The 14114-nt window shown below is 37.4% G+C and overlaps 1 protein-coding gene across 1 annotated transcript; it reads left to right on the forward strand.

The window, feature by feature from the left end:
- Positions 1 to 1101: 1101 nt before the first annotated feature.
- LOC107718570 (butyrophilin subfamily 3 member A1-like) lies at positions 1102 to 12808 on the forward strand. Its single transcript, XM_016525690.1, is given in 7 exon segments — positions 1102 to 1159; positions 1284 to 1425; positions 1427 to 1632; positions 1749 to 2022; positions 7346 to 7443; positions 9530 to 9556; positions 12264 to 12808. Coding segments are annotated over 7 exon segments (1350 nt in total).
- Positions 12809 to 14114: the final 1306 nt, after the last annotated feature.

Consider the following 14114-nt stretch of genomic DNA (forward strand, 5'->3'; position numbering starts at 1 on the left):
GTGAAATATTTTACAAAACATCAAATAAATGTGCCATCCTGAACACAGCCCTTAATTAGCTGGTTCAGGTATCTTTAATTAGGGGTGGAGCTAAACTCTGCAGGACAGTGGCCCTCCAGGACTGAGTTTGGAGACCCCTGGTTTACAACTTTGTGATATGTTGTCTCAATTGTTTTTCTAAAGAAGATCTAAACTTATTTTACTTTTTAAAATCTATTTTCTTTGTTAAATTTTCATGAAATGTAGTTATATTAGCTTTATATTATACAAAGATTTTTTTTATTTTTTTATTATTATTTTTTTTTAATTTCAATAATAAATTTTGTATGTGAAATATATATAGCTACTTTTGAAATGTATTTCCTGGTGTGTTGTCATTAGTAGTCAAAGTTCTCTCTATATTTGTGGATGTGTATATTCTGTCATCACCTACATTTGTGTTCACATTTTCTTTTACTTCCGTGTAACGTGTCTGCCATATTTCAAATCAGTTTAAAGTGTTAGTCTTTGTGAGAGATGTTTATCAGCTGGAATGATGGGAGGGACTGTGTCGTCTCAGGTGTTTGGTTACACAAGAAAGTGAAACAAATCCAGGAATGATCTCCTTACAATCGTACAAACTCTCATGTGGACGCAATTTATTAAGACAATCTTGAGAATATATTGAGAACACAGCCAATGTTGAATTGAAGCCACGGAAGATTCAAGAAACGTTTACCTGAAGTCTGACATGAGTGTGACTTGAGGAACATTCATGCGTTCAACAGCTTTATTGCAAGTAAAACTTACTTTTGTAAATTTGAAAGGGATGAGAGATTTTTTTAAATCAGCATATTGTTTTTAAAAATATATATCTCCCCTTTCATATTTATATGTATTTTATTAACTAGATATACATTCTCTATTTGTCTGTACTTGTCTTGACCCGGTTTAACTGGTTTTCTTTCATTAGAAAGAATAATTGTGTTTCTTCCATTCGACCAGGTGGGTAAGTTTAAGTAGTATTTTAAAGTAAAAAGTGTGCATGCTGACACACTATTCTATTTTCTTTTTTATTATTATTATTTTAATTTTCTTTTTAGCATCTGTGTCTCTTCAGACATGAAGTTCATTTGTTTGACTCTCCTGTTTGTGAGTGGAACTACAGACTCAAGATCAGGTAATTTATTAATCACTGAATAATAAATTATGTTTATAACTACTTTTGCACAGTACTGTTTGTCTGGACCAACATGAAACCTTTATGACGTGTAGTTTAGTTCTACTTTCTTTCTCTTTTACAGAGCAGTATAAGGTAGTGGGTCCTGCAGATCCTGTATTTGCTGTAGCTAGTGAAGATGTGATTCTGCCCTGTTCAGTCAAACCCAACATCAGTGTTGTGGACATGAGAGTGGAGTGGTTTAGATCTGATCTGAAAGTTTAGATCTGATCTCTATGAGGATCATGAAGACAGAAACACAATTCAGATTCAGTCCTACAGAGGGAGAACAAAACTGATCCATCAAGAACTACAGAGAGGAAACGCATCACTCAAACTCTCATCAGTCCAAGTTTCTGATGAAGGACGTTATAAGTGTTTTATTCAGTCTAAATCCTGGTATGATGACACCACTGTTAATGTCAGAGTTGAGGGTGAGGAAACTAACAAAAGTTAACATGTAATGTTTAGGCATGATGCATTTGATGTTTATGTTGCTGTTTTATGATATTTAGTTCACTCACTGAATGTTGTTGATGTTGGTCTGTAGCTGTAGGACGTCCTCCAGTGATCACTGTAGATGGGTTTGATCATTCAGGAGGGCTTCATCTACAGTGTGAATCTGAAGGCTGGTATCCTGAACCTGATCTTCAGTGGCTGGACAGTGAAGGAATTAGTTTGAGTTCAGAAACTACAGAGAAACACAGAAACACAGACAGATTCAGTGTGAAACACACCATCACTGTATATGAGAGAGACAGCAAGATTCACTGCAGAGTCAAACTGAGACATCACATGCTGGAGACACTGATAAACACAAGTAAGTACTGACACTTTTGTTCCTGTAATTTTTTTTCATGTTTTCATGGTATGCAGTAAAAAGATTTAATCCATTATAGCAGCACTAGGTTTTGCAAAATGTTTTTTTTTTTTCTCAGCGTTGAGCGTAACCTCGTTTCCCTGAGATAACGGGAACGAGTGATGCGTCAAACTCCATGTGGAAACTCCTGTTTACTCTGAATACTTTATACTGCAGCTTTATAGCATGGCAGTCTAAGCAATGCTCATTCCTGTTATCTCAGGGAACTGAGGTTACTTTAGTTACTGGAGCGTTCCCTTCGAAAACAGTCTATCACGTTGCATGAAACACTATGGGGAATGTATCCAATAGCGTCATGCTATAAATAAGCGCAGAACGAAGCTGCTCTGTGAGCCCAGCCCCGGAGTGCCGCAATGATGGCTCCTAAGAAGCATTAGCTAATAATGAGACTTAGGTCCTGAGGTCGGGGTCTGCATAACTAAGGTGGCTTTCACACTGGGCTTGTTTGCTATGGTTCGAACCCGAGTGCGATTGCTCCTGGCACCCCCCGCAGCGTTGGTCTGGTTTCACACTCTCTTAAAGGCACAATATGTAATTTTCGCCGCTAGAGGGCGCGTATTCAAAATAAACAAAGAGGCAAAGGCGTAGTCTGATGACGCCGTGACTGAGTGTGGAATCATGGGAGTTGTCGTCTTCATCCCCACAGCCGATGCAATTCGACGGGACTCGGGCAGAAATCATGTTCATGGATGAGCTAATGATTTATTAACATAGTAGAATGAAGCAGGGTGAGGCTGAAAGCCGTCGAAGCAAAACAAGGCAGCTGAACGAGCGTGACACACGGCTCGAAAGCAGCGGAGCTTTTATTATGCCACAGTCGACCGCTTCCGCTCCTTCCGGTCGTGCGTATGTGGGGAAAAATCATGGATGAGCTAATGATTTATTAACGTAGTAGAATGAAGTAGGGTGAGGCTGAAAGCCGTCGAAGTGAAACGAGGCGCTGAACGAGCGTGACACACGGCTCGAAAGCAGCGGCGCTTTTATTATGCCACAGTCGACCGCTTCCGCTCCTTCCGGAAAGTAGCGGAAGGAAGCAGCGCTGTTTTATCATACTAGATGCATTTGAACGTTCTGTTATAATGTTACTCAGTGCGGTCGTCACCTGTCTATTAAAACGCATAGCATATTAAAGTGTCTTTGGTGTTTCCATGTTTTCAACTAAACAAAACCGGAAATCGAGGGGTTTTGACGTCATTGGCAGGCGACACAATGACACTATGGACACGGGCCGTGTCACTAGTTAAAATTGCTTATTTCTCTGGATTTAAACATTCTTCGAAACATTTGGGATAATGTAAGTACACAAGTCAGCAAAATATATAACACTGTTCTAGTGGTTTTTGGATATTTTAATAAAAAAATCTTACATATTGTGCCTTTAATTCTATCTAACCCCAGTGCATTTGCGGTCATCTTACGTCATCACGAATGTGTAAGACAGAACGTGGGTCAATATATTGTGTTTTTAATTAATTTGGTGCTATTATGCGCAGCAGAGTAAGCGACTTATGGGTATACTGTATGTGCGGTGCATGTAGACGGCTATTTTGAGGAGAGAGCAGATTACCATTCATTTGTCACTCTGATTCCAGTTGCTACACGCGAATACACTGCAGGCTCACTCTCGCTCGAATCCAAGGTAAATCAGCAACACTATCATCACTTATATGTGTTTTATTGAAGAAAATACATTGTAATCGGCTAAAACGCATGCACAGGTTACTTTACTTCCTTAACAAGTGTGCCCCTGAGTCCATGTTGCTTTCATATTTACGCGAACCGTGCCACTGTTCGAGTGCAATTGAACTCAGACCACCTCCTTCAGGTAGTCTCGCGTTCGGTAGCCCGGTGCGCATCCACGTTAGCATGACAGCTTTCACACTAGCCAAACGTACCGAACTCTGACGTCAATCGAACCCGGGTGCGCACCAAATGTGCTAGTGTGAAAGTGCCCTAAGACCTTCTCCACTCACAAGGGAATCAGGGAGATTAGGGGGACAAGATCCATGCCTGAAGGGCAGAGACGTCCAGGTTATAAAATCTAGTGAAGGTACACGACGAAAACAAGCCGGCTGCTGCACAGATATCACCAATTGAAACTCCACAGGACCAAACCCAGGAGGAGGCCATTCCTCTGGTGGAGTGGGCCCTCACTCCAATAGGACACTGTAAGTCCACTAAGGTGTAAGCCAGGGCTAGCATTTACTATCCAGTAGGATAGTCTCTGCTTTGTAACTGGCAGTCCTTTAGAGTGGTTTCTAAAGCATACACTACTCTGATTGCCTGAAGTGGCTAGAGTGCTCACTCAAGGCATGAAGTGCTAACTTAGCACGGCTAAAAATTGCCCACTCACTTGACCGACGCTAAAGCCAAAAGGAGGGCTGTCTTAAGCGACAGAGGCTGTAAGTCAGCTGACTGGAGTGGCTGAAAGGGGGTCCTTAAAGGGCCCCGAGGACCATTTCAATCTCCGAGCTCCCCTCAGGACTGACTGGCCAGCCACGAGAGCATGATTCACCATGATGGCTGCCACATATATTTTGAGCAAGAAAGGTTAAAGGGGTCATATGATGCTGCTAAAAAGAACATTATTTTGTGTATTTGGTGTAATGAAATGTGTTTATGCGGTTTAAAGTTCAAAAAACACATTATTTTCCACATACTGTACATTATTGTTTCTCCTCTATGCCCCGCCTTTTTGAAATTTTTGCAAAGCTCATCAGTCTGAAAAGCGAGGTGTGCTCTGATTGGCTAGCTTTCCAGTGCGTTGTGATTGGCCGAATACCTCAAGCATGTGACGGAAATGTTACGCCCCTCACAACTGTTGATGCCATGTCCAGCCGGAGCGACGAGACATAAACATTAAAACCCATTACAAACGAGGCATTTGTTGCATCCAGTGGGGACATAATTATAACACCCCTTATCCAGCAGCTCTTGCAGAAAGATTAAAATGGATTAAATGTCACACGAGGATGGGTCTTCATTCTGGACTGCACACCAGTCAGAAAACACAGACCACTTAAGGGCGTAGAGGCATCTCGTAGACGTAGCTTTAGCTTCCAAAATGGTCTTAGTTACCCTCGCGGTGAGCTGTAAAGACTCCCGTCGAGGGGCAAAATATGAAGACTCCACATCTCAGGCCGGGGATGCCAGATCGTGTCTCTCGCTTGGGAGAGGAGGTCCTTCCTCAGCGGGATTGGCCAAAGGGCTGCTGACAACAGCTTAATCAACTCGGGGAACCACATCTGATTCCTCCAGAGTGGGGCCACCTGGAGGACAAAGCATCTGACTTCCCTGACTCACCTGATGACCTGAGGAAGCAGGGCAATCGGAGGGAAGGCATAAAGGCCCAATCATGGGCCAGAGCATCTCATCCTTTAAGAAATAGGTTGGGCAATGAGAGTTGTCTTCTGAGGCGAAGAGGTCCACCTCTGCCCTCTTGAAGACCGACCAAATCTTCTGAACCCCTTGAGGGTGTAGTCTCCATTCTCCTGCATGCTATCCCGGGGAAGTGAATCTCCATGGAGATTTATTTCCCTGGGACAGAATGTTCGCTCCTTGGTTCAGTCTTCCTGGCATGTGTACTGCCCTGAGTGAACGCAGGTTTCAATGTGCCCATAGAAGGAGGCATCTCGACATCCTGTAGAGGGAGCATGACCTGAGACCACCTTGGCAATTTATAAAGGCCACCACCATCATGTTGTCCGAACAGACGAGGACTTGATGCCCCTTCACAGCTGGTAGGAAAGTTTACGGTATTAGGCTAAACCCTCCTACCCCAGATGAATGTGAACACTACGTTATAACAGCCATTATATGGAGGCTATATAAAAAGAAAATGCATCAAAACTTTCCTGGCCAAAATATGAGTTTACAGGTATGATTTAAACACCATAAATTACACAAAATATTCATTATTCATCATCAGTAGATCAAAACTATCACTTGGCAAGTTGGCATAAATGTGGGCCATTTGATGATTGCTAACTGCGTTTTTATTTGGAAACATTCCATACTCGCATTTAATTAATAAAATCATAGCTGTTTAAAGTTTAATTATCACATATAAGCAATATTATGATTCATGTTTTTCTGTCCCTGGATTAAAAACCTGCTGATATTAAAATTGAGACTATGAAGCAGCACCTCTGATGAAACAGAGTGACTGAATCTAAAACCTTCAGCTGACACACAGATTATATCCACGTTACTGAACTCACACTGTATGGCGTTACAGAAAACTAGTTGTCCGGTCCGGTTCCTTTCACACAGCAGGGCTTCGCCGAAAATGCTGTCGCGAGTCCTGAAAATGTATGAGTGTGTGAGTTTGTTTATATGCTGTTGCCACTGCTGCAAACTCCCATTTATAAAAATAAATTCCAAATTTTAGAATGATGGTCCGTTGTTAACAAGTAACTATGCAGGAAGTAATAAGTAGTACTACATTAACACTGAACCTAATACTATTAACTAATATGGAAGCAAGATTAACTAAGCAGTAAATAATAGCACATTTAGGACAAAGGTAGTTTCTTATTAGGTATTCGATAATTACTAAATAAAAATATTCTCATTGAGAACTACTTGCTAACTATGATCAATAATAGTCTGTTGTAAAAGGTCCATTTGTATTTTTGATTAATGTTTTTATTTGTCCTATTGCTTGTAATTAGTAATTAGTTTTTTGTTTTGTTTTCAGTAAGCTTGAGAACTTTGTACTTACAATATTTATACTAGTAATATGGTGATTTTAAGTAAAGTGGGCTGTTTAAGCTTGACTGTTCTGTGCTCAATGGGTTTACATTTTCAGAGCATAGCAATGGTCTTTAATTAAAGGGACACTATTTCTCTAAATTATAATAGTTTTGTGGCCCTGGTGTTGCAAAGTTACTTTAAGTTAGTAGAATGTCTAAAGTGGACTATCAAAATAAAGTGTAACCAAAATGACAAAGCAAGAGATGTGCTTTTGTTAATGAAATTGCATGCTTTTCTTATAGTTAAGGTTAAAACAATCTTCAGATATTGACTTAATGACATACAGTAGTGTGTAGTTGGACTCAGACTCAACCCTTTTGGTCTCAGACTTAAGTCTGACTTGGTCCCTTTTGGACTCTGATTTGACTCGTACTCGACTAAAGTGGACTTAACACTACACCAGTAGCCTATGTACAATTCAGAACTGATCATTATGTATTTTAATCAACCCATAATAAATCTTTGACTTACATAATATGTTATTTTTTTATGCAGGTAAAAACTTCTTGGAGGAATTATTGGAGGACATCAGTCATCATGATTTCAGTCGCTGTTGTGTTCAGTACGTTTGCTGGTACATTAATAGCTACATTTGTTAATAAAACCAGAGGTAAAGTTCTTGTTTTCTTCTTATTTTATATATTTTATGTAAATAAAAATGGAGCCCCTAAAGCAGGGGTGGGGAACTTTGATCATGGAGGGCCACTGTCCTGCAGAGTTTAGCTCCAACCCTGAAAAAAAAAAAAAACTACCTGTATCCTGAAGACCTTGATTAGCTTATTCAGGTGTGTTTGATTAGGGTTGGAGCTCAAGTCTGCAGGGACACTGGCCCTCCAGGATCAACGTTCCCCACCTCTGCCCTAAAGGGGCAAAAAAAAAAATCATGCTTTAGAGTAGGGTTGGGTACCGAAACCCGGTACCAATATGGCACCGGTACCTATGTAACCGCTTTAAAAAGAATACATCGATTAGCAATGTATTATAAATACCTGTATACTTAATTATTATGAAAATACCAGAGATGGCTTAAATACCGGTAACACAGATAAACTATATTGTCGCAGTCGAGTATTTATTGTCTTTGTTTTATCATTCAAAATGTTTATATGTTCTGTTTACTCAGTTACAGCTATAATAGCCATGCCTTTATCCCATAGACTGAAAAAAAAAACATATAAGGGATTTCCTGGAGGGTCATGAGTTCTGCTACTTCTGTGACTGGATATGTGGATTTTCTGTGCGAGGGCGCCCTCTGGCGTCCAGTATGAATGAAACCGACATCATGTGTTTATAGTGCTAATGGCCAATCCATCATTTTTGGGGGAATTTTATTTATTTATTTATTTATTTTAATAAGTATCGGTTCAGGCACCGTTTAGGCACCGGAACCGTTTTAAAATTATCGATTTGGCACCGGTATCGAAAAAAAACCAAACGATACCCAACCCTACTTTCGAGTGTACATGAGACGCTTTAGTGTGCACACAAGTAACCTTTCACAAAGGATTAATATCACAAAATATGGCAATATCGCTAGGGTATCCGATATACTTCAAGTAAAATCAAAGAACAAACTGGTGTGACATCATTTTGAACTAAATCAAAATTGCCCTCTATCCTCCTTATTTTTCAATGCAGAAGTAAGCCGTTTTCTGTGAATGTGCGAGACTTAGCCGCTGTATAGGGAATAATGAAAAGAATAACAAAGTGCAGTAAACGGTAAAAGTGTCAGTGCATTAGTGATCTTTCTATCACAGCTGAATTTATTTAGTTTTTATTTATTTAAAGCATATTTACAGTTCAGTAGTGCCTCAAGCTCACTACTACTGTATTTGCTTTGAGACAGTCATTTAAACACTGTAAAATGTAAAAATTTTAATGTAAAATGTAGAATTTAAACCACTGTAAACATTTGAATGTCATAAAAAGCAGACTTCAGCTGATCTACTTTGTCATTGCACAAGTAATTTCAATTAAACACTGTTGCAATTGTTGAAAAAAAAAAAGTCAAGAGTCAAGTGCTCAATTAAAGCAGACACCATTTACTATAATAGTGACTATAATGGTTAAATAAGAAAATAAGCCAAATTATGTGAAATGAACTTTGGTATTGAAAAGATAAGTTCATTTTACTTTCTAAAAGTTAATCCAACTATATTTTACTGTCAAATAACTAAATTGATCAAGTTGACATTATAAGTAAATACAGCTCAACTGAGTGGTAATTGATAACTCAAAAGGTTGAGTGAACTAAAACATTTTTTAAAGTGAACTTTTGTACTGAAAACTTCAAAGTACCTTATTTTAATCAAGTTATTCCAACTAAACTGTATAAGTTCAAGTAACTTTAAATTTGTCTAGTTGAAAATATTCTACACAAATACAAAATCAGTGCAAAAAGATAACTCAAAAATTTAAGTTGAGTGAACACACACACACACACAATATTTAATTAACAGACAGTGGGTATTCATATACTTTTGTCAACACATTTTGTTTTGACAAACCAAGTATTGGCTCACTCATCTTCACTGATAATGCAGTGAAGAATACAGACAAAAAATTTTTTCCTTAAATATTTTATAGTGTGATTGGATTTGATTGGTCTCAAAGTGTTGGTTAAAATGCCTGATCTCTTTGACCTAAAGATGGATTCTGTTATGAACCCTTTATAACGTTATACTTTTTGTTTTTAGTGACTACACATTTAAGGAAATACACAGGTAAGTAAAAACTATTCATATTTTGTGATATAATTATTAATTTTAATAATTTCATTATCATGTTGAATATTTATTGAGATGATTTTAAGAGTTTGGTTTAATGCAATAAATGCAGTTTAGGTGCCATAAACAAGACACAAAAATAAAAAGCACCAATGGTCATGTAGATGATTAGCAATCAGATGTATATTATGATGTGGTTTTTACAGCAGAGTCAACAATGTATCACTCCCTCTAACTCTTAGAATGAAAGTCGTTAGGTACACTGAAAATATTTGGAGTATTTGGAAACAGACATTGCTAATAACTTTATCAGCATGTTTTCAAGTAAAGGCTACACACAAATCTTGGTGGCTTTAATTAGAAAATCTTAAGTAAAGTTTACTTACTCTGTTTCAAGTAAAGCTTACACACACTTTGTAAAATCTTCTTTAGTAACTCTTATAAAAAAGAATGATAATATACTGTATATCTTATTTAAAGTCCTGCTTAATGTTTATTACCTCACACTGTTTAAATGTTTAAACTGAGCATTGCACTGGCTGATTCATGCTCGGATTCTGTGAACAGAAAACCCCGCCTTCTTTGATTTGATTGGCCATTTCCATGAATTTGACATTGACGAGTACTGTTGGACCGCTGAGGCAAACAAGCCAAAAATGCAACTTTTAAAACTTTTGAAGAGCAGTGATTAGAGCAGCGTTCAGAATATCAAATAATCCGATATGGGCCTTGAATAATAAAATGCATTCAAACAAGTCCTCAATCTGAAGATATAAACTGATGTCCTATCCATGTTTGATATCTATGTGCGTAACAAAACAGAACTATGTTGGCAAATGGTATCCAAAATCCTGTTATACTACGGCGCTGTTGAATGCTTGAATCTGATTGGCTGACAAACGTTCTAAGATGTACAATTATTTTCAGGGAAACGCATGGCGAACGTATAGGTCTTGACCGCATTACATGTCCATATCACTTTGCCAAATGATTTCAGTTATTTCAAATGTCCTTACAGCTTACAATAGCAAAAGAACCAAAACCCATAACGACAGTGACCAAGCAAATAAATATAGTAAACAATAGGATAAAAATGGCAAATTATTTCAGTTGTAACCTTTAGAAAGTGAAATAATACTGCAATTCGATGCAAACATTACTAAATGTCTTAATAGTTGTATATTGTACCACTTACCATAGTTTAATCTCCTTCCTTAATTGAAATGTCCCAAATCGTAGAGGCATAAAAACCATTGCCATCTTTGCGATCAGATTAGGCTCATGATGCTTTTGGGAAATGCAGCCCAGAACAATGCAGAGGACAGAAAAACATCATATGGATCCATTAGATTGAGCCATTTCACAATAAACTAATTAAAATTGTACGTAGTTAAAGGCTATAGTTGTACAATTGTTTGTGCAGCTAAATTTATTAAATCGGACGTTAGAAGTTCAACTATAGTATTTGTAGTGAAACCAAAAAACAGCGTATGCTGGAATGAATCAGCTAATCAGCAACATGTTTGCCATTAAACATTCCTTTTGGATTGATCTATTTTTAGACTTTACACTGAAAAAAAAGGTAGGATTCAGTTTATGGCACTTCTCAGTCATTTCTGTGGCATCCACAAACAGTCATTGACTGTCGCACAACTCTGACAGAAATTCAATGATGTCAAGACTGTAATGTAATTGGTTATCAAGGTACATTTGATCCAAGTTGACCGTCATGCTTTCTCCAATGATAGAACCACGGACCCTGGTATCTGCCAATAATAAGATTATGTTTGGTTATGTTAGGACATGAACCAAAGAAGATGCGTACCAATTTTGACCTTCCTAGATTGTACAGTTGTGGAATATTAGTGATTATTCAGTTGTCATTTTTCAGTCCTTACAGTGTCCTGTTGTCTATGGGTGTCAAGTTTGATTAAGCTTGGACATTATCATGAGTGTCTGCAGATGATTTGTTTTGAATATCATGCAAATCAGACGAATGACCTAGGAGGAGTTCAAAAAAGTACATTTTTAAAGAAAATTAAAAATGGCAGAAATAAAACAGGATATATGCATTCTGTAGTGCCTGAATTAAGGATTCACCGGACAAAGAATTTTGATTCTAGCCCTTATGGTTCCAGAGTTGAACCAGAATGCAAATTGCCTTATTATAGCACCACTGGGTGTCCAAAGGATGTGTATCTGTGCACGTGAGTAGCGGTACACTTTTGGGACCATCCTGTCAGGGCTCTGCAGTTTACAGTCTATGATGCCCATTTATTTTTTGGGCAGAAAAATTAAGAAGAAGAAGAAGAAGAAGACACAATAGCCTTTTGGTGCTTGGACCCCTAAAAATTCACACTAGGGGATCCAACATTGAAAACGATGACACATAGAGAAAACAACCTCAAAGCAAATGAATCAGGAAAATGAATCAGGAAAAACACAACCAGAACAATCAGAACATTTCAGTCTCCAAGTAGCAAATGTGAAAATTGTGAACATTATTGTTCATAATATAATACACAGTGAACATTACAGGGTTTTTTCCCCATTCTTTTTTATTAAATTCATTATTCACACATAATCAAGTATTTCCATTTTTGTTAATCTTCTTGTAAAGTTACCATGATTCCTATAAATAATAATTGTCATTATCTTTGTTACGTACTCATCTGTAAAGCAGAATTTTCAATATTTTTTGCAGTGAATGTGATTCTGGATGCTGATATGGCTCATTCACATCTCATCGTGTCTGATGATGGGAAACAAGTGAGAAATGGAAACAGAAAACAGAAAGGAGTGGATGAACAAAAAGACAGATTTGATCAACATCTTGGTGTTCTTGGGAAGGATGGATTCTCCTCAGGGTGTTTTTACTTTGAGGTGCAGGTGAAGGGACAGACTGAGTGGTATTTAGGAGTGACCAGAGCATCTGTTAGCAGGAAGGGCTGGATCCGTCTGAGTCCTATGAATGGATATTGGACTGTGACTCTGAGAGATGGGGGGTATTGGGCTTATGAGTCTTACCATGTCTCTCTTTCTCTGAGTGTGAATCCTCAGAGGGTTGGTGTGTTTGTGGATTATGAAAAGGGTCTCGTCTCCTTTTATGATGTGGAGTCCATATATCATATCTATTCTTACACTGACCAGTCTTTTGATGAGAAACTCTATCCATTTGTTTGTTTGGGGGAAGGTTATTATTCTTGGAATACAAATTCTATCCCACTGATCATCTGTGATGATTACTAATGAGATCAGTGACTGTGACATAAAAGGAAATACAACTAAAAGAAAAAAAAAGTGTAATAGCAATAAATATTGCATATTATTTAGACTGCTAGTGAAAGCAATTATAGGTTTATTCTATGTTTCTCAATAGTGTTCGGTATTTGTTAATGAATGTCCAGATTGTGCAAAGCTGGAATAAAGCAAGTTCAAATATAGACGGTTTTCATTTGTGTCACATGTGTTGCTCACTACATCATTCCCACAGTGCTGTCTGTGTTATTCCATAGTTTTCATGACTGTAATGTGTGAATTCTATGTTTTATTATTAGTTTGATTTCACATTGATTTTGTCTTATACGGATGGTTCACCCAAAAATGAAAATTCTGTCATCATTTACTGACCCTTCAAGTTGTTCCAATCCCTCCCCCCAAAATATACTACCCTGTTTTTTTTCTATTGAGTGAAATTTTGAGGTGTTATCAGTATATCTGATGTTCTGTGTTAAAGTGGCTCTGTTTAATTTCAGATGTTCATTGTTGAGCTCATTTATGATCATTTTAGAGATTAGCGTTTTTAAAGCCTAGAAAATAATTTTTCACTGGATAAAATCCTAAACTACAACAGTTTTTTTATTTCAATGAATTTGGTCACACTTTATTTTAAGATCCAATTCTCAATATTAACTAACTATTAACTATGTATTTTACCTCAGTAAACTCCTAATTTGCTCATTAATACTTAGTAATGTAGCTGTTAAATTGGCACACGTTCTATTATAAATTATATTCTCTGCAGAGCAGTTTTTTGTGTCATCACTTAAGTTGTTCAGTGATGTAAATACGTAAAACCAAGCCAGTAATGACTTCTTTATGATCTTCATATTAATTCTCATATCAACACAATTTATTCAGACACTCAAGACAATGATCATAATTCATAGAAGAATCAAGAAACACCTGAAAAAGGGTAAGTCTAGCAAGAGCGTGACTTGAGGTCAGATATATGCTTTCATCAAGTTTAAATAATGTATAATTATAAGTAAATGTAAATAAATAAAAGGGTATGATGTTTTTGAAACAGGAATAAAAAAAAGAATTTTTCAAAATACTAGATCCAATTGTTTCAATTTACATGAATAGTCATCTGTATATCTGTTTGGGCATGTTTGATAAAGTATGTTTCATATTTCTGCAGGTTTAACTGGTTTTCATGTAACAGAAAGTGATTGTGTGTGTGTGTGTGTGTGTGTGTGGTAAGCTTAAGTTTTTGGTAAGTGTATGTGTATGTACTTAAGTATTCTGAGGCAAACACTTGCATGCTAATACA

The sequence above is a fragment of the Sinocyclocheilus rhinocerous genome, unplaced genomic scaffold (genome assembly GCF_001515625.1).
Source record: "Sinocyclocheilus rhinocerous isolate Xijiao unplaced genomic scaffold, SAMN03320098_v1.1 scaffold182, whole genome shotgun sequence".
In the NCBI taxonomy this organism is placed as follows: Eukaryota; Metazoa; Chordata; class Actinopteri; order Cypriniformes; family Cyprinidae; genus Sinocyclocheilus; species Sinocyclocheilus rhinocerous.